At 39.2% G+C, this 23,939-nt stretch overlaps 1 protein-coding gene across 2 annotated transcripts; it reads left to right on the plus strand.

The window, feature by feature from the left end:
• The first annotated feature begins 873 nt into the window (after positions 1–873).
• hgfa (hepatocyte growth factor a) lies at positions 874–23,032 on the plus strand. 2 transcript variants are annotated; one of them, XM_063905063.1, is made up of 18 exons: positions 874–1,034; positions 5,135–5,297; positions 5,397–5,509; positions 6,153–6,267; positions 9,569–9,711; positions 10,102–10,222; positions 10,411–10,529; positions 12,596–12,767; positions 12,924–13,075; positions 14,153–14,243; positions 15,384–15,523; positions 17,415–17,447; positions 17,665–17,773; positions 17,867–17,941; positions 18,721–18,858; positions 19,214–19,320; positions 19,427–19,560; positions 19,931–23,032. In XM_063905063.1, the coding sequence occupies exons 1-18, from the start codon at positions 971–973 to the stop codon at positions 20,105–20,107; spliced, it is 2,166 nt and encodes a 721-aa protein (XP_063761133.1). In that variant the 5' UTR covers positions 874–970; the 3' UTR covers positions 20,108–23,032. The 2 variants fall into 2 exon arrangements, with proteins under 2 accessions (XP_063761133.1, XP_063761134.1); XM_063905064.1 differs by having other exon boundaries at positions 12,942–13,075.
• Positions 23,033–23,939: the final 907 nt, after the last annotated feature.

A 23,939-nucleotide genomic window follows, 5' to 3' on the forward strand; every position in this document is an offset into this window, starting at 1 on the left:
GTTATAAATGTTTATAGGTGGTTTATGACAGTATATACAGGTTTGTCACTCATTAATAAGTCAAACACAAACAAAACTAAGTCATCTATAACAATAAAAGATTTTACAACAATCTGTCATTTATTCAACTATAAATGCTGATAAGACAACACACCATGACAGCGTTAAAGGACTTGACATTAAGGATACAATATAATACAGTTATTTTCAAGCCAGAATACAGTATGACTAGCAAATGAGAAATGTTACTGGTTACCTTTTCCAATGAATGAAATCCTGCTTTATACTGCATGCTGATAGAAATAAACAGAATTCACCTCGACAACTTGCAGAATTTGATGGAAAATGTGTGTTTTTTTTTTATAGATAACATCTATGTTAATGTAAAAAAAATAAGTCTGGCTTTCTTGATAAGATGTAAAAATGGGTCAACTTTTAATGAAAAGTAAAAGTAAGGTAAGATAAAGAATATATTATAGGAACTCAAAATAAAGTTCCCATGTTCACTTATGAAGAAGTGGCATGTCATTGGTTAAACAAATGATTGTAATAATTCTGTGAGCATAACATAAAATAAACTCTTGAAGACTTTGACTATATTTCTGCGTCACTTGCATTAATTAATGTGTTGTTGGGGATTTTTGTTACAATGTGAAAAACATGTACTATCATCAGACTGACGTGTACAACATCTGGCTTGTGAGTCATATCCGGTTTTATTTTGAAAATAACATCCGGAAGTAGCCTTATTTATTCCCCAGGACTTGACAGGGGTGAGGAGAGTCGCTGATAGAGAGCAGCACTAAGTCAAGTAAAAGGGGGTTGAACCGAGGACGTGTGGTTTCTTGGAAAAGTGGCATCTGTGTGAGGAAGGCAAGTCTTCTGCTGGACACCAGGCACTCTGGACTCCACACAGCCGACACTGTCGCTCATTATATCCGGATTTTATCCTGCTTTCAACTTTCTAACCATGAGGATAAACGTTTGGATTTACCAAGCTGTGGCGTGTGTTGTGGCCACTATATTGGATACAGGTAAGAGATGAGCTTCATGGGGATTTAGAACATCTGCAAGAGCAATGACATTTATTTTAAACTCATGTCAAAAATCGAAACTTTTTTTTTCTGCATAAGCATTAAAGTGAGCGACATAATAGAGAATACAACTCTTGACTGAAAGTTTATAAAGTTGCCAAACATATTTTTTGGAGCTGTCAGGACTAGACTTTAACTAGCAAATAAACGTGCATTTCCTTTTGTCAAATCAGTTTTGAATTAAAGACTATAACTTCTAGTGACATTGCATAAAACTTGATCACAAGCCCTGTCTTGCACTGTTGATTTGACTCGCCCTCTTTGATAAATTACTATGGCTGTTACATTAACTATGTCAACACTTCAGGGTATATTACGTTTTTTTTTAACGGGAAGAAAGACAATACATATAGCCTGTCTTGTAGAGTAAAAATAATGAAATATGACAGCAGCACATCAAAGCTTTGAAACACCTTGATCCACCCCAGGGTGCAATTATTTCTAATAGCAAGTTTGCAAAATCTAATGATCAAATATGACTAATTAATTGAATATGTTTTTGTGCAATTATATTGAATTGTCGCTACATGTACACTTTCTTGGAAATGCCTTGAGCTAGAAACCCGTGCCTAAGAGCTTGGTTCGTTACGCATTATGTCACTGCATTGTCGTAACTTTTTGGTCTTTTGGGTAACAGACCCTGCTGCATCACTTGGACTGACTCCACTTCAGTGACCAATATGACGCGTTGAATGCGTTACATGTTGCACCGCGGCACAGTTGTGGCGCACACACTCGGCCAACCGTCATTAAACGCGTCCAAACGGGCTCCGTGCCGCTCCTTTATCAAGCGCAGATTATCGGATAGTTAGTGTCTCGGTTTACATCCGCCCCGCTGACAAGTCACTGAGCAAAGCATTGAATCCATAGTCACCACCTCCAGGGGTTCCGACCCTGACCTCTGACCGCCCTGGAGTTGGGGAAAGTAAAAATGCGCGCTCTAGCCTGGGGTATTCGTGCGCTTGTCCGGGTAGAGATATAGAAAAGGTGTGTGTGTGTGTGTGTGTGTGTGTGTGTGTGTGTGTGTGTGTGTGTGTGTGTGTGTGTGTGTGTGTGTGTGTGTGTGTGTGTGTGTGTGTGTGTGTGTGTGTGTGTGTGTGTGGGAGAGGTGGTGGTGGGAGGGGGGGGACTAACATCTGGCTGCTGAGCCCAGTTCCACATTTTGCGCTCTCTGAAGCAGATGTAATGTCTGCTTAATTCCCAGACAGAGGCACACCTTTAACCTGCTACTTTCCTGTTGTTCCTATTCTTTTCTTTAACACTACCTATACTTTCTGAATATCGGCAGTGGCGTATTTGCAGCATGCTTTCAGGGAAAGTCGGAGTAAAATACTTATCCAGCTGACACTTAAGTTCTCCGCTCAAGGGCACCCAAGTGGAGGTTCCTGACGAAGGTCGGAGTGCCGGTCATTCGCCTATACATTTTTCAATCTGAACTAGGGGACTCGAACTTGTCCCTGTAAGCTACAGCTGCCTCTTCTCATTAAATCTCACCTCTCTCGCACTTGCCCATTGAGCACGTTTTATTATAATCTCCAACCTCAGCGAAGGTTTGGGATTTGGAGATAGCAGGAGTCCGACTGCAGGGAAAGGAAGAGACTAAGTGAAATCTAATTGAGCAGCCTGGCCAGACATCAGGGCTGGAACAACACTGTGATGAGTGCCAGATGTGGTCCAGTGGAGCCTAAACATTAATAAGAAGTCCTCCCCAAAAACCATTTTCAACCATGAGGAGCCTCTAAACGCTCCACAGTTTACAATATCCTAAGTACACACACAACGTCTTGTGTCGGATCTTGGCACAGGAGCGTGTAGCTGTAACTCAGTAGCATGAGATTTTCCTGTGTGATTTATATCGCACTTGCACCTAATTATAAACGGGAAACTATTGTAACTTAACACATAATGTATTTTAAGATGTAACCCTCATGAACAGCATTTACAGTAGAGCTTTATTCCTCTGATGGATCGGCTCATAATTTTTTCCAGTAGGTAGAAATGAAGGATTTGCATCACAGAGGATTTGGACTAAAAATATGGTTTTGTCCTGCTTGTGACCCCACTTGGATCTCATATACAGTATAGTATGTCTTTGCAATGTTATAATTCTACTTTGATATGTTTTCCAAAGGAATGGCTTTCAACAATGTCCTATAACTAAAACATTATTCATTAGAGTGTGTCCTTTCTCCAACTTTGGCAGTTTTCCAAAGTTTTTTTCCACAAACTGTATATTTTCCATGTTTTGGATGACAATAACTGAGTCACTATAAATGAAATGTGTACATTAAACTTAATTAGCCTTTAGAATCATTCAATGACACCAAAGCTTACTTTTGTTTTGCTCCCCCCAAAAAATAAACGTATGATTGCTCAAAATGAAAAGGAATCAACTAAATGTCACTGTAATTAAACAGCAGGAGTTGTGCTGTAAGACGTTTGTGACTGTGAAGGGGTCATGCATGCACGATATTGTGGGAATTAGGCTTGTTCAATAACTTTAAACTGTAACATAACAAATACCATGAGGTAGGCCTAATAACATGTTGTGGATTTGTGGCTCAGTTTGAAAGCATTAAAATTTCAGATATGGTTTCATGAGCATTCAATCTCCTACTGAGTCACTGAGGCACTTTCAAACCATCAGCTGGTTGGAAGGACATCATTTGTTCTCTTGGCCGTTTTAACAGTTCAGCATCCACTCTGTTCCAGGCAGGATCCAGGCAGCAATCCCTTTTCTGAAACAAGAGTACTGGGGAGCATATTGAGCTGGGTTTTGATCCTGGATGCACTTCACTAGCAAAATGATGTTTCAGTATGATTCAGCAGGACGGATGCTTGAATACCAAAAACATGGTGCTGTGAAGCGAAAATGTAGTTGAAGGGTGCTTTCACAAACACATGGTCAACCAGTTAAATATATGACAGTTATATAATTTAATCCGGCTCGACTTTCTCCATGCCAAGACTCTGAAACCAATCTTGATGCCTCCCGTTGTTCAAATAGTCAATTCACCTTGAGGAAACTCAGGGAAATATTCTAATTTTGACAAGTTCCTCTTCACTCCAGCACCTTGACGGCAGCAGTGACATTTTTGGCCATGTCTCTGACATCAGGTTTTGGAGTAACGTTGATGCATTGTCAATGAAGAAGAGACAAATAAAATCCACATGGCTTCTTGGATTTTCTTTTTTTTTTTTTCCCATTTTGACTTGAAATTGATACCTGACAGAAGATACAGACAGGAAATGAGGGAAGAGAAGGGGCGAAACAACATACAAAAATGGGTCCTGGCTAATATTTTGTGTATTTTAAGTTATTTGAACCATATTCCCATTAGATATATCATGATACTTAGCAGGGAAAAGAAATAAACAGCAATATAATCAATATATAAGCCAACCCTGGTTAGATCAATGAGAAAAGATAACAGCATAACAGCGACAGCAACTAACTTGTCCTCTGGGCGGAGTGAGAACTTGAAGGGCGGTACCTTTAGAAACCAAAATAGTTCTTCCAGAGCTGTCCACTGGATAGCTCAGTCCTCGACATACCACTCATGCAGCGTTAAAATCATATGGTAGAGATTAGAAGGAAACCAATGTTCAAGACATGCAAATATTCACGTCATTGCAGGAGGTGTTCCACTTCCTCCATTTGGCACTTTCAGTACACGCTCATTTCATCCTGGATTACACACTTCTACCTTGATGACATTGGTGGAAGTTATCCACCTTAGACACCTTTAGTCAGTTGTATTATTGAAAAGTTGGTCATGTAAAAGGCTAAAAATACAGTGCAACAACAATATAGCACTAAATCCTCAAACATTGGGTTTAATTGACTGACTGACCTAATTATCCACATTTGTCTCCTGTTCTGTTCCTTCTAATTCTTTCATCTGAGTTTCTGTGAATGGTATCTTCAGTTTTTGAAGTTACAGACAGTGTATCCCATTCAAAATGAACCAGGTTGCAATTCTCAAACAAATCCAATGGCTGTACCAAAACGTGCATGTTGTGTTCTTGTGTCTTTTCAGGTTTTTGTAAAAGAACCCATCAGTCGTTACAGAAGTATGAGAAGGGTGAAGGTCACATGCTGGTTTGCACAGACTGCCCTCAGCCCCCTTTGGTTAAAGTCAGTAAATCGCTGGAAAACTGCGCCCAAAAGTGCAAGAAGGTCAAGAAAAACTTCAACTGCAGGTCAATTAACCCCCCCCCACCCGTGTTGACTCACTATTTACATATTTGTGTTGTTTATCAGTTGTTCATCTCCCAATTACTTCCTCGATGTTTCCACAGGGCTTTTAACTTTCAGCGGCACACCAGGAAATGCCACTTGCTTCCTTTTGACCGCTTCACCGATGGTGTGCAGAAGCAAGCCAACGTCAACTTTACTTTGTATGAAAAAAAAGGTAAATGGAATTAAATTTAGAGGCAGAGCTAAGTTTATGATATAATGTTTTTTTCTCATGAGAACCTTCAGGGGCCGACGGATTTAAACTTATTTGTAGGTGATTGCAGGTTGTGCCTCTTGTGTTGGCTCCCGGCTTTTTACGGTCTTTGGCTTTTCTGTTGACACAATAAAAGCAACTAACCCACCTCACCCTCCTGTTGTTTAATCACTCCAGTGGAGAGCGCTGCACGACCCGTAGCAGACTTAAGTGGAGTATAAACAAAAAAATTCATTGTTTACACTTGGAACGCAAAGCCTTTCTCCGGTGAAGACTGTGGAATCTAGCACTCTTGAATTTACTGAAAAATTTATGGAAACTCCCCCGGTGACATTAAATGAACTTCTGGGAGTTGTCTGTTTTTGGAATAACAAACAAGCTGGGATATACTAAAACGTTTGCTGTAAAAAGGTCTTATTGACCATACATGGGAAAATATATTCCAGGTGTTCATAGCACTGAACCCAACTCGACTATTAAATGACTAAACGATGTGTAAGTTTGCACACATAGAGTACACAGAGACAGCTTGTAAAATCGAGAACATGGATGTGGAAATACTCTTATGTTTTCAAATGCTTTTTATTCCTTTGCTCCAACTCAGATTATATAAGGGAGTGTATCATCGGCACCAAGGACAACTACAGAGGAAGAAGGTCTTGGACAAAGTCAAACATCACTTGCCAAGCTTGGTCAGATAATAACATCAATGAACACACGTAAGTTCTGTCTTTTTTATCAAGAAAAAGTACAAAGAGCAAATTGTTGTGGAAATAGAGGGGTATTCAAGAGAGGAGGAATGGTAACAAACACTTGTATATTACCTTGAGGGTGCAGTGCCTTGCTGGAGGACACTTTTTAAGGAGTGCAAGGTGGTTATCATTCCCCCCGCCAGATTCCTGTAGATTTAAACCAGCAGGCTTTAAAGTCTGTTTCTCTAATCTTTAGGCTTCCGCCACCTTTCTGGATGCTCCGTCTTTATTTCTCTGTGTCTGATATTGAACAGGCTGCAGCAGCTGATTTATAGATGCTCAGATCATCCCCTTCCACCCCTGGGGTTAAGGGAAGGCAGAGGCTCTGAGACGGATGAACGTTTAGCCAGGAATAAGTCAGATTTCTTTCAACACATGCAGGGATGTCCTCTCCATCGAGGTTGTTTTTGTGCTGCACTGCAGGCCATCAGGTGTATCCCGTTCTCTCTTGGCTACAGTCAGGGCAAGATCAGCAGATTTGTGACGATGGTGCTGTGCCAGCGTGTTATTAGTGGGGCTCATTAGTTACAAGATATTTTAATGGCGGCAAGGAGGGGTTTAAGAGACAGAGTAATAGGGTTCTGAAGGAGTGCAGAGTGAAACATAGACAAAAGGGAGACAATGAAAGAAAGAAAGCCAAGATTTTATTTACTGAGGTTATGTTTTGTCGGTTTCCCAGTTGAGATCATAAAACCACAGACATACTGAGAGAAAATAAAAGTACAGTGATCCCCCCACAATTAACACACATGGCAGTGTTGATCCCTATCATCTCCTCTGCTCTATTTCTCCCCTCCATTTCCAGAAGCGGCTCCACACATTGGGAATCCTTTGTCAGTGTTTATTTGACACAAGTTTACAGTCCATGTACCAGATGGCAAATATTACATTGCCCTGGCTTGTCAGCAACCAAAGGGTCTAAGGGAGCTTTCCTTGAGGCAGATTTAGTGCCACTGTGAGGTTACCTAACATGGGACTGTCCCGCTGTTTGAGAATTACCACCGTAATGAACCACGCACCATTGGCGCTTCAGGTAACTATTATTTTCATGCTTGACTGATCACCGTGGGGCAGGGGTGATTTCTCAGGAGGTTCCCTTTCAGGAATGGGACTTCCACCTGTTGTCTATATTTAGTCTTTGAAAGAAGTATGTACTGCACTGATGCGCAGCCAAGCAGAGAGAATGGAATGGAACATTTATTTTCAAAAACAGATAACATTGCAATCATTTATTTATTCCCATAGGGACATTTTTTTCCCCAAACATTTCTACAGGGAGGTCATTAAGCACGCTCAGCTACCGAAACTCACAGCTTCTTGCAGAGATTTAGGCTAAAAGATTGATTGGCTAACTGCACTCATGTCTGTACAGCAAAAACTAAGCTATCAAAAAACATTAAGTTAGCTTAGCTTTGCAAAAAGACCTCAAACGAGGAGAAACAGCTAACTTGGCTTTCTAATTGCAACATGTTATTTATGGGCTTTAGAATTGCAGGTAGGCAGATATTTGAAACACTTTTGACAGAGTTAGCTGTTTCCAGTCTTTACAATGAACTTAGCTAGGCTACTCTGAGCTGAGCTAAGCAAAGATTGTCTCATAGCTGTTGTTTCATAGCTTACAGACATACTGTATACGACAGTGCTATTTCATTACTTGTCCAAATCACAAACAAAAGTGAATTAGCACATTTCCAAAAATGTAAGAACTTTCAGGACTTTTATTATTTTGTATGCTGTAGCATTGAAGCATGACTATCTCTGTTCCAGATGCATGTGGCTACACATTTTGCAGCAGTTACTTCAGGACTAGATTTCTTCTTTAGTGATATACAAAATCTAGCCAATATGTTTTCCCGACCCAGAGAGGGAAGCATGTGTGTCTGCGCTCCGGTGGGAACAGACCTTGGCAGGGAGATGAATAACTGGCCAACATCTGTTAGTGTAACATCATTATGGCTAACTTGCTTCCATGCAGCGGCATTTACGGACCCTCACCAGATGCAAACTTTTTTTTGTAGTGAGTGAGGGAGTTACCTTGTAATCCCATTTATAAATTAAGGATAGTGTATTATTATAGGAATATACTGAATAACACACAACAGATGTGAGTTTTGGCACTTGGCAGAAAAGTTCTGATACAGCAAGTCAAATGTTGCTGGGAGAATTAACCTTGTTGTATTTTTCTGTATTTGGGATTATGGTCTGTAGCGCAGGTCTTTTTGTTTGAGTTGGATGCCTGAGATTTCTTTTAGTTCTGGGTTGAATGATGTTGTGCATTAGTGTTGAATCCTTTCGTAAGCCCCAGGGCACGGAGGGGAGAGCAGAGCCGTCCCCTGGAAAACAGTCATTGTCTGGGTTAGTGTTCAGAGAAGGGTGGGTGGACTTATCATTTTTTTCCTTTTCCTGCACATGTTGTTTCTTTTTACATCATCAATTAAACAATGAACTCTCGTCTTTATAGTCCATTCAGCTCTTGTTTCCTTTTGTATGCGCTTCAGTCAGCCTCTTCCCTTGTTTCCTTACACCCTTCTTTTACGACCTTAACTTTTTCTCCTGTCCTCCCTCTCTGTCTTCCTTGGTGGTATGGGGAAATGTGGTCAGCACGGATCAAGAGGTGCTGACAACCCAGCTTTTCATCATCCTGCCATGTCATTAGACAAATTTTACACACTGTCCATTTAGTATCGGGGTCCCATGCGGCTGCTCATTGTTACATCCCATATGTTAAGACAGGCCAGGTTCTTTTTTTTACATTCGCCTGTTCACACTGACATGAGGTTGCGGGTGACACACAGGAATTAGCTTTAAACGTGTTCAAAGGCTGCCAGCGAAAGACCTGCTTGGTGTGTTCCAAGTGGTTCGTAGCGTTGTTCTGTGCTGTTGGTTGTTACTGTGCTGTGACGGAATCTGGCTGCTTCACACGTGAGGGAGCTGGGATTTGGTAGGAATCGGTAATGCGATCATGCAAAAGGTGCAAACCTGAGGAGATATCGATGACATATTTTACATACGATTTATGTGTCTAGTCATTCTAGAATTGTAAAAGTAACCTGATCACCCTGTAGGCAGTAGCATTTCTCAGAATGAAGTGTATATGTTAATGCATATGCTTTTGAATTCATTTGGGCTGTTACTGAGAGCACTTGCAGGCAGGTACGGTGATGTATACACCACTGGAGCAGCCAAGGGTGCAAGTACTCCCTAAAATGTATTTGTACAGCTTACAGTATCAGTTACATATTCAATAATTTATGTCTACTCCCTGTAGGTTTTCTCCTGATAGGTACCCAACACAAGATCTGAGGGAGAACTTTTGTCGAAATCCCAACAAGGATCCTGGTGGTCCGTGGTGCTACACTACAGATCCCAACGTACGAGCCGAGGAGTGTGGCCTACCACAGTGTTCAGAAGGTAAGACAAACATCACTCAAATAAGATTTGGTCCAAAAAAACTCAGAATCATGTAAGCGAGTTGGTGTCATGTTCTTTTCCAGAAGTGTTCTCACGTTTCAATCAACTTTTCTGTAATTCATTTTCTAAAGCAGCAACGTTTAGCCTCATTCTGTAAGTTTACTGTTTTGTACTAAAATTTTTGCGATTTGAACGGACATATAAAGATATCCCCTTGTTCTATGGGAAACCAGGATGGACAATTTATTGACTCTTTATAGATTAAACGATTCATTGAGAAGATAATCTACAGTTAGCTGGAGCCTTATTTCCTTCTTGAAGTCTTAAATTGTGTGTATTTACTACTAGAAGAAAGATCATTTTGATAAATGTTGTATTTTTTGACAACAGAAGTCTGTATGACGTGTAATGGGGAAGAATACCGGGGGAAAATGGACCATACAGTGAGTGGCAAGGAGTGCCAGAGATGGGACTCAACAAGGCCTCACAAACACCACTTCCAACCCAAAAAGTAAGCTGCAAAGCTGGTAATCCTGCTGAAAAAACCCTTCTCACAGACAATGCTGCACACACCCATGACAGATGCTTAAATAACTAACGCTAATACTCAGGAGAGGTAGACCTCACCAGTTGCTATGACTTACGTCTTTCCCTCCACATTTTTTTTCTTTCCTCCCTGTATCCACTCTCCTCTCTAAGGTATCGGCAGTTAGGTTTAAAGGACAACTACTGCCGTAACCCCGATAATCGTCTTCGTCCCTGGTGCTACACGTTGGATCCTAAAACTCCGTGGGAGTACTGTAACATCTCTGTGTGTGGTAAGGGCCTACGTACTGTATACTCCTGGGGCTTGGGTTTTATAGACAAAGTCATCAACTAAACACCAAATCATTGTTTAACCGATTTATGACTCTGTTGCTAGTTTGTTCTCAGTCTAGTACCGTCACAAACACATTGTTACAAATACATCATAAGATTCACAAGTGGACAGGGCATTTAGATCTTGGTTTTTTAGGACAGACAGAATGCAATTGAGTTCTACCAGCTTGTGGGTTGAGGGCGCCTTGAGGTTTAATACATACAGGACTTCGGTGGTTGTGGTGTGGAGAGTAATAACATCCCTTTTCTCTCCTGCAGAGTCTCATAATGCTTTTGTTTACCCGGCAGACTGTTTCATGTGGCACTTGGCTTCAAATCCTTTTACCTCAACAAGGATGAGTAAATAGGTTGTTTGTAAAGGGGGGGTTCTGACTTCAGAGAGCCAGAAGTGTTTGACTGAGACCACTGGTAGATCACAAGAAGCTGTAATATGGAAAGTCACAATGGAGACTTGTATGCAGGGATGCATCACATGGACCTCAGAAGGCCTCATAGATGTTTTAGTGGTTTGAAAATGATCGATAAAAGGGAAATTAGAGTGGAGGAACATAATAACGCAGATGCTGCCATGTATTACCAGAAACAAAGGATCACTGAAGTGATGTGAAATATATGACAGCCAAATGTCAATGACCTCTAGAAGCTTTTGGATTAACGTGCTGTCTGACACCATATTGAAAACATTGGAGAGACATCTTACTTGTGTTAGTCAAAGAACCAGGGTTACACAAGCATCCTGGAGTAATCACCAGACTGTGTCTCGTTGCAGCCTCTTTTCTCTATCAGTATAAATGGAAGGTCTTTTGAGGAAGAATTAAAACAATAAATGTGAAGACTATTCACTATCACAACCACACAACTACTTGGTTGTCCATAAAAAGTAGCTAAATCAATTATTTGACTTTAAATATTGCCCTGTTGTATTTTTTATGGCTGTATGTAAACACTTTTTGTCATATGTTGAGCATATGGACACTTGAGTAAGCTCACTTGAGTAATTTCACATTTGACAGAATCTAACCGAGTTGTAATTGAGATAACCTTTGCTTCTATAAGTCATACAGAAAAACAGAGGGAAAGGAAAAAAGAATGGATGCCAAAAAGACAATACACCACTGGAGAAATTATAAGGTTTTCCTTTGAGAGAACAGGGAAATATTCCCGCATGCTCACCCACAAACACACAGAGCATCTCTTTGTCTCTGTTACACACATTGACTTTACAGTACATGTTGTGATTTACAGCGAAGGCAGAGGATCTGCATTTGTCCAGATGTGTGTATCCCTCAATGCCTGCCCTCAAAAAGATAAAAACCAATGACCTGTAGTACACCGTGCACACAGACACTGGCAAGCATTACATCAAGCCAACAAATCCCTCTTTTCCATCAGCCTTCTCGTTTCTGCCTCAAAACATTCCCCTTTCCTCCTCCATCTTCTCCCATCTCATTTGTCAAAGGCTAAAGAAACAGAGACAGAAATCCAGAGGAGAGAAGTTGCTCCCCATGTACTGCACTGCCGAAAAGCAGAATTCCATCTGAGGATGTTTAGAATAGTTTTCCGGTGGATAAAGTTGCCCCAGCCAGAGCGGTTTGGCTGTGATATCTTCGGTTGGGCTGCAATACACAAGATTCCCTAACATTGAGGCAAAGATATATGCTTTATGATCAGGTTCCAAGTTTTTCTTACAAAGATCTCTGACATTTTAGGCTTTCAGTGTGAAATAACTGCATATTGTTGTTGGTCCCTACGTGCAAGAATGTGGGGCACCTATGTTATGAATTCACAGAAAGTTTCCTATCGCAGTTGAGACAAGAGGGGAGTGCTACTGTTTTTGATCATCTGTCTCTAGGTTAAACATGACACATTCTTCTGGGGATTGATATCTCCCTCCCTCCCTCTCTCCTTTCCCCTCTCTCCTATCTTCAGTTTCTAAATCTCTTTAGCAACCTTCTTTCTCATGCTTACACTCACAAATACTATTTGTATGTCGTTTTCTGGCTAGATTCTGACTCAAGTGAGGACACAGATGTCAATGTAACAACATCCTGTGTCCAGGGAAAAGGCACAGATTACCGAGGCACAATGAATGTCACTCCAGAGGGTGTGACATGTCAACGCTGGGACTCCCAGTCACCCCATAACCACTCCTTTCTTCCTCAGAACTTCAAATGCAAGTGAGTAATGTTTAATTGATGGCCTCTGACAACCTAATTTAGCTTTTGATTTATTCATTTTTTGCATTTGACTTCATATGCCAAGTGAAGTGATGAGCCTGATACATAAAAATGATAGCTTTGCAAACTAAATCAGCACCATCATTTAAATTGTAGTTTGTGTATTTGTTTTAGAGACCTCACAGAGAACTACTGCCGTAACCCTGATGGCGCCGATCACCCATGGTGCTTCACTACAGACCCGAATCAGAGGATAGCCAACTGCACCCACATCCCCAGGTGTGATGCTGAGGCCACACAAAAAATAGGTAACACTTTTGTATATTTTTTAAGGAACATCTGCTGAAATATGCTTATTCAGTTTTCTGCCAAGCATTAGATGAGAGAAAATGTATACCAGTCCCATCTTTTTATCGTAATGATGCAGCACAGAGACTAGAAAAAGGAAAACCTGCTTACTACTAGTATTAAAGTTTACTAAGAAATGTGTTTTTTCTATAGTTAAAACTGAGAACATAAATGAAATATATATATATATATATATGGTTTTATAAGCGGCTGTGGGCTGTATCTATTTATTGGCAGAACAGTGAACATACATTAACAAAATGTGAGGTATTGTTTATTGATTTTTCTCATCGCTGATTTCCGCCTGTACTCAATCTGTATGTAAAGCTACAAATACATATTTATGTTACCGTTATGAGAGTGGTATACTTTATTTATTATATATACAAGTTATCAACTGCAGCTTTAAGAGTACCGTTGTTTTCCAAGCAGCATATCAAAAAGATAAGTAATCAAGTTGTTTCCTTGAATAATGTGATGGACTAAAGAACTACAAATGCTGCAAGCCTTGTCATGTTTTTGCAAAGTCAAGTTAGACAGATGCTTTCCATATTGCTCCCGTAGGACTGGGCCACTTGGAAGCATGCTGCCCTATGAATTCCATTTCATGAAAGAGCAAAAACATAATACTTGGCAATAGAGCTCGCTGTCATCTCCCATGTTTCTCTGCTTCACATTTACAGTCAGATGACTAAACGTGTAAAAACTGCAACAAGTCTGTGAGTTGCCACAGGCCCACTTCTGATTCGGTTTATGAACAGACGTGGTAAAGTTTAAACAAGTCTACCACCAATTTCAAAGAGGCCCTTGACATTATATTCATCCAAACCCCAAAGAGAAAGCCAAAAATCTGAACTTAATTATGTTATTTTTGCATCAATGAGAAAGACAGCCACCACTTAAGTCATGTATGTAGTTCTTTGTGTATTGCTCACTTGATTGCATTTAAGTGTTTGGGAAACTGCTGGGCTGAGTAATTCTATGCTCTCCTGGGAACCTTTATAATAATAAAATAATAATATCCCTTTCTTTATCAGAGTGTTATGAAAGCGGAGAGATGTACCGGGGCACTTTATCCACAACCCGATCAGGGATTCCCTGTGCAGACTGGTCACATCACATAAACAGGTAACACATTTTTCTGCAATATAGCCCCTTCCTTTGACTCCCATTCAAACTTTAGTTTCACTGGGAAACACTGGATTTTGTCAGCCTCTTAGAGAGGCTTTTTTCAGATTTAGTTGAGTGTTTGTTGTGGGCTCACTTCCCATTGCCTTGTGAAAATCCCTTTCATATGAATGAAGCTGAGCAGTGAAAACAAACAGCAAGAGGAAATCAGGGGTTCCTCAGGGGTCAATACCAAGACCAATTATTATTCATCTAACTGACGAGAGGAAACCCTGGGGTGCTCTCCAAGTGACCCATCCTGACGGAAAGGTTGCCCACTCCTGGGTAGTTGCTTCATGCTTAAGTCAGGCTGTTGGAATGACTTAATTTACAGGAATTTTAAAAGCCAAAATGGCACAGACAGATGGACATGTTCCAGAACAGACCCCTGACCCCAGGAAGTGCTTTCTGAGGAAAGTAGATCAAAGCCAATCAGCTCCCTCGCATAGTCTGCAGCCAGCGAGTCTACCCTGCTCAAGGTCAAGGGTCATCCAAGGAAAAACTGCTCATAGCTACAGCTTGTTTAACAATCTCCTGGGAAGTAGAATTATCTTCACCTCCTGACAAATTGTCGGCCATCGCTTAACATTATGTTTCTGTGTGTTCTGTAATTGCTTCTCAGTGATATTTTGGATATCTGAGCAGATCCCATCTAATTCTCTTCAAGCGAACTTGATCATAAAGTCACACAATTAAATGTGAATTCCTTCAAAGCGGATGCACAACGAAATCATTTCATAGAGGATGTGGCTCCTGCTGGTCTGAGCTCTGCTGAATGCTTAGAGTGCATACTTTCAAACTCCCATGAGTACTCTTCACAAAACTCTGTGTTTCCTTCTACGGGCTCTGTGCAGCGAATGCAGAGGATTCATTGCACTACAGGAAAGCTAGAGTCAGACTTTCCAGGCATACCATGGTTACTTAAATTGTGTATGTATTGTATATGATAATGCTTGTGAACCCCCATGTGTGCATATGCTCTATTTTTAGAGAGCGGAAGTGTGTATGGCTCTTCTTGAGACGTGGACCAGTGTTAATTCTGATACACTGCCTGCAGAATAACAAATAGAACATGAGAATCTGTATTTGTGTGTTTTACAGTGGGGATTCTCACTCTACAGAATCCCATGTAGGGCTGGAGAGGAATTACTGCCGGAACCCAGACCGGGACAAACATGGCCCCTGGTGTTACACTAATCCAAATAACCGTTTGGCCTGGGACTACTGCAAACTGAAGCACTGTGAGTTGCATTAATATACCTAATTTCATTTATTTATATATAACATACGTGAGTAAATAGCTACATCTGTGTTGTGTCAGCCATATTAACAGACCCTTAGTTCACCTTAGTAAAAATGACGTGAAGGATTCAGATGTTGTATAGTGCAATGTTTAAAATATCTACTTCGCATACCCTTAAGGGGGCAGTTTAATATTATATCAATCCTGGCAAATAGTTGGGCAACATTACTGATACCACTCTCATGCATGTATGGTGATGTTGCTAGAGCCAGCAGCTGATTAGCATAGCTTAGCCCAAAAACTTAAAACTCCTGGAAAACTACACCATATTGTTTTTAAACTATTTGAAAAAGTATACACACAAGATATAACATAAGTGATCTTTTCAGGTGCTGGTAGGAGAATTGTGTTACTTTTGAACAAAGCATGGCTAGCTGTAGCCAGTCTTTGTGCTACTAAGCTAACTAGTGCTAGCTAGCTATTTGCACACAGACAGAAGACTGGTATTTAACTCTTTACAAAAAAAAGAGAACATTTCCTGAAATGTTTAATGTTCTAGTTAATATAGAAAATTCCAGAAGAAGCTTGGAAGCATTGGTTATGTTTCTGGAAATGATATAAATATGTGCGTGTGACTATGAACAGGCTACATGAATTTGAATCCAGACACATAAAGTGGGTGTTTTTTCATAATTGTTGTTATTATAAATTTGATCCTTTTTTTGGACATTTTCCTGAAAGCATTGCACATCCACAGTATGTCTGCCAATAAATGATGCAGAGTAGGCCTATGTGTACATATTCAAGCAGTAGGTCAAAGTAAGAATGGGCGGAATGATGAGAAAAAATGATAACACTCTAAGGAGTTTCGTACATTTTCACACCTGTGGACACCTGGCTAATTGCTGCAGAAAAGCAGGTGTGGATTTTTGGTTCCAGGAAATTCCTATTGGCACTGTCCATTAGTCTGAAAGTAGCTCCAAAAAAATATGAATGCACTTGACGACTACCACATGTGTGCTGTCAGAGTTTTTTTTATGCATTCTCTGAAATTAAGACCACTTCTCTGCAACATGCCATAAGCTCCAGAACCATGGGGGAAATTATATTTGGGTGTTTCTGCGTCCGATTCTGAAGAAATGACAACAACAATAGCAAAAGAGTTGTCAAGACTAATTTTGTTTCTCTTAAAGTCTCACTAAGGTACAGTATGTGCTAAGGGAAGATATTGTACTCTCATCATGGGACGGTTAGCAGCCCTGGCCCCTTTAATCTTCCAAGTAAACACAAAGACTGTAGGCTATTATTTAAACCATACCAACTCTAATCCCAGCTGTTTACACAAAAGTGAAAGATTTCTGTTTTAAAGAATAAGTGAGTAGGTAAAAATAGTAAGTGGTTTAGCTTTCTGCCTTTTGCTGACTTCAACTCAAATGTCATAACTGTGTCTTTAAACATCTTGGCTGGTGGTTTCTATAATCTGTAAACTATGGTTTTGTCCAATTGGCAGAGAATGCTTGCTGCTTGAACATCAAACAACTGCAGGTCTCTACTGTCATCCTTTTATTGGAGAAACACTCAGTAGGCTCGACCCAACATACTCGTTGTCTGGTTTCAATCTGGTCGCAATGAAGAGCCTCTTTCAAATGGCTGCAGAATAATTTACATAATGTAAAACATATCAATCGTGACTTTTTCTAGGTCTTGAACAAATGTATTTGCTGACGTTTATAGCCTCCAGCAGCTACTCAGATTCAGAGTAAAGTAAAGAAGAATGTCTCTTTCAATAAGGTTTTTCATTTTTCTGTGTCAATGTATGGTCAGTGGTCTATATTTTCTGCTGCTGTGGGGTCTCTTCTTACAGTTCTGCTTTTCTTTACATCTATCAGGTGAATCAGCTACAGTGTCTCCTCAACCCAACAGTGAGTATCGCTTCAACTTATCTGGCTCTTACCGGTCTAGTCCTCTTCCTTGTCCTCTGATCTCTAATCTCCCTTTTTCATTTTAACTCCCTAAATCAAATCCGTCTGTTGTCATGTTCCCTAACTAAATAAATCGTATTTTATGGTTGCCTTTTCCTTCTGTCAAGCTAAATAATATATCCATCTAACATGCAGGATGAAATGTGTTCTTGTTCAGCTACAACAGACACCGAGATATCATGCTTTGTGCATATAACCACCAGGATAGTTGGAGGACACCAAGTGTGGGGAACAGATGGCAGCTGGGTTGTAAGCATCCAAAGAGAGTAAGTCAATTTACAGAAGTGTTGTTGTTTTTGTAAATGTGTCGATCTTTATGCTCTTTTACCTACTGTAATGGAGGAAAATCTCTTTTTCAGGAAGGTTCATTTGTGCGGGGGCTCGTTGATCAGAGAGGATTGGGTTTTGACTGATCAACAGTGCTTCACATCCTGGTAATACTCCACCTTTTCATCTGTCAAACAGTCTGATAAAAATACTTCTCTTGTTAAGCTCCACCATTTGCTCTATCTCTAAAAAGTGCTTCTTTTTGTCTTGCTGGTTCCTTTCGAATACTGTTTAACATAAAGATGCAGGACTATCCTGTTGACTGGGGCACTCACTCCCATACAAGCCTGACTCGAGATATGGAGTAGAACTTCTGTAGTTTTCTGTCAGAGCCAGTCATATAATACATATCTCCTGATCTGAAGTACTGGCTTGAAAGGAAATGTCCTTATCTCTGGAGTTAGGTACAGTTCTGTATGTATTCCATATGGTATTCATCATTGGCTTTACGCTGATAGTTAAAGAAGCTGGTGTGTGTCTACAAAAACATGTTTTCTTTTAGACTTATGTTCTTTGTGCATCATGTTCTAACATATTGCTTTATACTTATAATGGTTTCATGAAGAACCACAAACAATGAATCAATAAATGTAAGATTGTTTTGTGTAACATGTAGCAAGTAATGGGTTATATTACTTTTTGTGGTCAGTCGAATAATTCAAAGCAGCGAAAGCTAAAAAGTCCCGACTTCAGTCTATTTTTCCCAACTTGATAGCATATTCCAAGGCATGTTACGTCATCTTAAATGTCCACTTCTTTCAAACTCCACACATCCATTTTTAAGCATGATTTCAGTTAAAAGTTTTAAGTTTAAGGACCATTTGCCAATATATAAGAGCAATTATTGTAGGTTTACAACTTACATCTTGGTCCTTGTTGTCTGTAGTGTTCCAGATCTCAAGGATTACAGTGTGCAGGTTGGTCTGCGCCACCTCAATGAATCCTCGAACCACCCTGGACTACGCATCTCTCGCCTGATCTGTGGCCCGGAAGGATCCAACCTGGTTATGCTAAAACTAGAAGAGTAAGTTCTTGACTACTCAAACTGAAATCACTGAATTGTAACTTTTAATAAATGTTTTATTTCAGTAGATTTCACATCCCCGTATAAGATTATTTGAAAGCCATACTACATTAAAACGTTTAAATAAAACATAGTATGTTCAACTTAATATTATTGCTTTCAACTAACCGAATACAGTTATGTGAAGTTTGTTGACATAATACATTTATTAAAGTCAATGTTTCAGTTTTTTCAGTGCACTTTCACCTATTTAAGATCCTAAAGTTAGCATAACTGGTTATCTGAAAAAGGTTCTAATCTATTGTCTCTCTTTTTTTTATAAATGAACTAATTATGATTATTATTTCTGTTCTAGTCCTGCCCCTGTGTCTGAAGGTGCCTCTACTATTCATCTTCCAGTAAAAGATTGTCACATCCCTGAAGGCACCAACTGCACCATGTATGGATGGGGGGAAACTAAAAGTACTGCCTTCTTTCCCCCATTTGGCATGCCACCTTGCATTTGAACTCAGACAAAAAGAATGTTAGTAGGATTCAACAATCACACTGCATATCCTTCTCTGTCCAGACACAGGATACGATGAGGCACTGAACACTCTGACCCTGCCCATGGTCAACAATGAAATGTGCTCACAAATCAAAGGCGACGCTGGAGAGAGCAGAATATGTGCCGGCGGCAAGAGAGGAGAAGGTGTATGTGATGTAAGAACAAAAACAACCCTGAATGCAAAATTAAAGTGTATATTTACAAAAAGGTGATTTTGCCCAAAAAAAGCCAGCATCTAGAGTTTTCACTGGATGTACTTTCTCCTGAATAAGTAGTCCCAATGAAAATAGTTGTCATTGAAAGCTATAGATTATCTTGACTTTCCATTTTCTACAACTAACATTTTTCCAAGGAATATCTCAAAAGTGGCAAATGAAACCAGAAACCATTGAATGTTCATTTGAAATGTGTATGAACTGACCTTTTAGGCTTTGTATCAGAGTTTGAGACATTGGAGTTTGGTATAAAGTCCTTGTTAGCGTTCTGTTTCTCTGATGTTTCATCTTCTACCCTTTTTTCTTGTAGAAAGACAATGGTGGTCCCTTGGTTTGCCAGGAACATGAGCGTAAAGTGATAATTGGCGTGAGCATCCAAAGGACAAAATGTGCATCATCGCAGCCTGCGCTCTTTGTAAATGTCGCTTTCTACTCTGGGTGGATATACAAAGTGTTCAAACTTTACCCCAATTTGGAGAGGAACTGATAGTGTGGTGTGAAAATCAAATACACGTATACACAGCCTGCTTGTGCTCTTCGGAATGGACCATGAGGAAGAAGCAAGGAAAAGCCACTAATGGATAGTGGCCATTTTGGGATTTTGTGGACAGAATTTTTCATTGTATGTGGATGACCGCGATAGAAGACTGGATGAAGGAAATTGATTCTCATCTGTTCTTCCAATTTGCAAGAGAAGACATCCTGGCCTTAATATCATTTTTGAAAAAAACAACGTCTTGGGCACATGCACGGTATACTAATTTGATTTGACATGTTTTGCCATGCAAACAAAGACAATGAGAATGACACTTGTGACTCAGTATTATCTCCTGGAATATACTTGAACATGGACAGAACCCAGTGACCTAGAGGTTTCCGCATGTGGAACCCTCTGCCGAATGGGACCTTTTTTTTTAATGTGATTAGCTGAACTGCAAAACATATTTTATTACCTCCAACACAAATGATGTGGACGGATAATTGATTCTCATTGTCAACACATAAACTTATCTGGTTATTCATTTTACAGTAAAAAAGATGTAACATTTACTTTAATTAAATGTAGGATGTCCACATAACTGTATTAGGTTAGTTGAAAGCAACAGTATTAAGTTGGATCTATTATTATTTTTGTATTTAAACTTAATATTATTGCTTTGACCTAATACAGTTATGTGTAATTTGTTGATATAATACATTTATTTAAGTTAACATTTACATTTGTTTTTCATTGTGGGATACCTTACAAATAGAACGAAAAAACTAAGACCTTTACTTTAATTACATGTATTATGTCAGCAGATTTCACATAACTGTATTAGGTTAGGTGAAAGCAATAATATTAAGTTTAAATAAAAACTATTAGGTTCAACTTAATATTATCGCTTTGAACTTACAGTATATATATATATTTACCTAATACAGTTGTGGGGAATTTGTTGACATAATACATTTAATTAAATTCAACATTTCCGTTTTTCAGTGCAACAAAACAAGACAAATATACATTATTCAGCTAATTATACATATTTGTTTCAACAAAGAGCTAAAGTAATGCCCAAAAGGAAGAAAATAAAGGGTCACCTATAAGGTAGACATACACTAAAAGTCCAAATCAAAAATAGTGATAAACCCATTCCTCTGAGTCCAGCAAATGTTAAAAAATGGCTTTAGATATACCAGCAGTTCGGTCGTTGTAATACACTACTGCTGCTTGAAGCTAACTGCAGCAGCCTTGGTAAAAAGCCGTGCTAATTGTGTCCAGTAGCCGGACTACCTTTCCCCAGTTAGCTGTAACGTTTAGTTTCCCCTCGAGAGGGTCTGTGTCGGACTGAGCGAATTTCTCCGAAATCTTGTGCTAATATTTGTAGCGTGAGAAAGAGAAGAGCCATGCCAAATAAAACATGGCTATTGGGTCTCCAGTTTGGAGGTAACTTGGCCCCTGGTGGGCTGTTTGTGGTCAGTAGGATATTTTATAGTTTTCTGTTTTGGTTTACTCCTTATGTACATAACTGCAGATTTATTGAGTATGTTTCTGCTGTGCTGTGAGATATTATAGGTCTTATAGATCTGGAATATTTTTGGTTCACTGAGTAATGTCAGATTGTCTTTTTCGTGATTGTGTTTGATATTTAAAGAGACTGGTAGCTAGTTAGGTGTATTTATTTTTTTAATTAGAGGAAAACATCGTTTGAGAACAAACAGGATTTTTGCGTGATATTAAGATTTGCTGTTCCTATGCCATTAGGGAGTTATGACCCCCAGAATAACTTGGATGCATGTTTATATCCCAAAACAAATATGGAAGTACATGCTCTGTTACAGTGTTCCTTTCATTCACAAGTGCTAAATGTAAAACAGGCTAAATCAATGTTGTGCTGCCCAGAGATTATCATGTATTTACTGTGCATATACACACACATACGTACACATGCACAAACATGTAAAACTTGTCATTTAAACATATCATAATGATGTTCTAGAAGGTTGAAAGTAAGTAGCTATTAGACATAGGCATTAAATTAACATTCATGAACATTTTATTTACCGAACAAAACAAAAGAAACACAAAAACAGTTCTCAAGTTTCAAGCCAAATAGGTGAACCGATACAGGTTTTGATGAGGGTTTTAACGCAGCAAGAATAGAAATAGGATGTTTTTCTCTTAGAAATGTCTATGACCAGAAAAGTAAAATCTTCTGAATGGCCAGCTGAAGTTGCCTTAAATGTCCTGAATGATGCCAAATCCCTGCTGGTTTAGCATCAATAGCATTTTATTTTACTCATATTTGTGTGGCTCCCTCGCCAAAGTTAAACAAAGTATTTTAATATCAGCTTTAAAATGACTTCTGAATATCACAAGGGAATCGGTACATAGCAATAAATGAACAAACTTTAATTTCGGGGGGTTTCCCCATCAGCCTTTAAGTCATTTTGCCTTTGGTTGGTTTCCTCGACCATAACTATGCAACCACAATATAAGTGAGGCCTTAATCGTACTCTGAGAAATAACGCAATCGTCTTACAGCCTTGCACGGGTTAAAACCAAAAGTCTATGAAGTAGTAAGAAAGATGAACTAAAAGCAACTGAACCAAATATCTTGTATTCTTGGTTGTGTGGCAGATGACTATTGTATTGTAAATCGATTGTTAGCTGTGCTCTCGTGTAGCTATAATGTTATTTAATTTACCTTAATGTAAATAGCACAGAGCATCCTGTAAATTACACTTTGTAATTTTTGTAAATAGTATACTTAAGTATTTTTACTTCATGATGATTCTGTTTATATATTTGTATACTGTAAACTTTAAATATAACAGCTGCTATTTTGTGTTAGTGAGTTGTTTTATATCTATGACTTCTTTTGTAGCCTATGTATTATTCCTATTTTAATAAACAACTGACATTTTATTGAGGTATACGTTGTACTTTCTTTGCTTTTTTTTAACCATTTAGTCTTTTTGCCAGCTCTTGGAGTCCTACTGTGAACCCAGAAATGTTGAGTACCCCAAAGTTTTATTTTAGAAAAGTATATTATGGGTCCCTAGCACATAGAAACGGCTTAATTAGCATATGACAATAGTTTAAAAAAATGCTTGACTGATATGGACACTTTTGGAGTGGTATTGGAGGATGTTCAATCAGTTTCGGACATTTTCAGGACCAAAAAATGCAATTTTAACCAGAAAGTGGCCATATCTGGACTCCTGTTGAGCTGTTGATTTTGAGGTTTTAGGGGACTCAAAACTGCCATTTTTGATCCTAATAATGTCAGAAATTGATTCAGCATTCTCAATAACATCAAAAACCACCACAAAATTGTTAAATTTCTAACATAAAAAGTTCACACTGCTGGCATGTAGGCCTACAGATTTGTGATTTGTTCAAAGAAACAGCACACGCTTATCTGTTCTGGCTTTTTGGCAGTTTACGCTCTGAGTCACTCAGAGCAGCAAATTCTGGTGAATGATGAATATTCTTAAGTGGCTGAAAGCAACAGAGGTCACACAAACAGTCACTGAAGGAGATGAATAACAACCTGTCTTAAGAAACGTTTGGATAACAAATTAGTGTGTCCAAAACTGGAGTGTGAAACAACTTCTGGATAAGCTTTTCAGCAGCTCTTAAACTTTCGGTTGCTCAATGTAAGATAAGATCAACTTAATCCTTCAACTGTAAAACATATTGTAGTGTCAAATTATCATATCAAGATAATGTATTCTGCTATCAAGTGGTTAAAAAGAGCTTTCACTTCATTAAAAAAGTAAAACACATCATTTAAAGTGGTAGTTGTGCATTCATTGTGGTAGTAAGAACA

Source organism: Eleginops maclovinus, chromosome 17, assembly GCF_036324505.1.
Source record: "Eleginops maclovinus isolate JMC-PN-2008 ecotype Puerto Natales chromosome 17, JC_Emac_rtc_rv5, whole genome shotgun sequence".
In the NCBI taxonomy this organism is placed as follows: domain Eukaryota; kingdom Metazoa; phylum Chordata; class Actinopteri; order Perciformes; family Eleginopidae; genus Eleginops; species Eleginops maclovinus.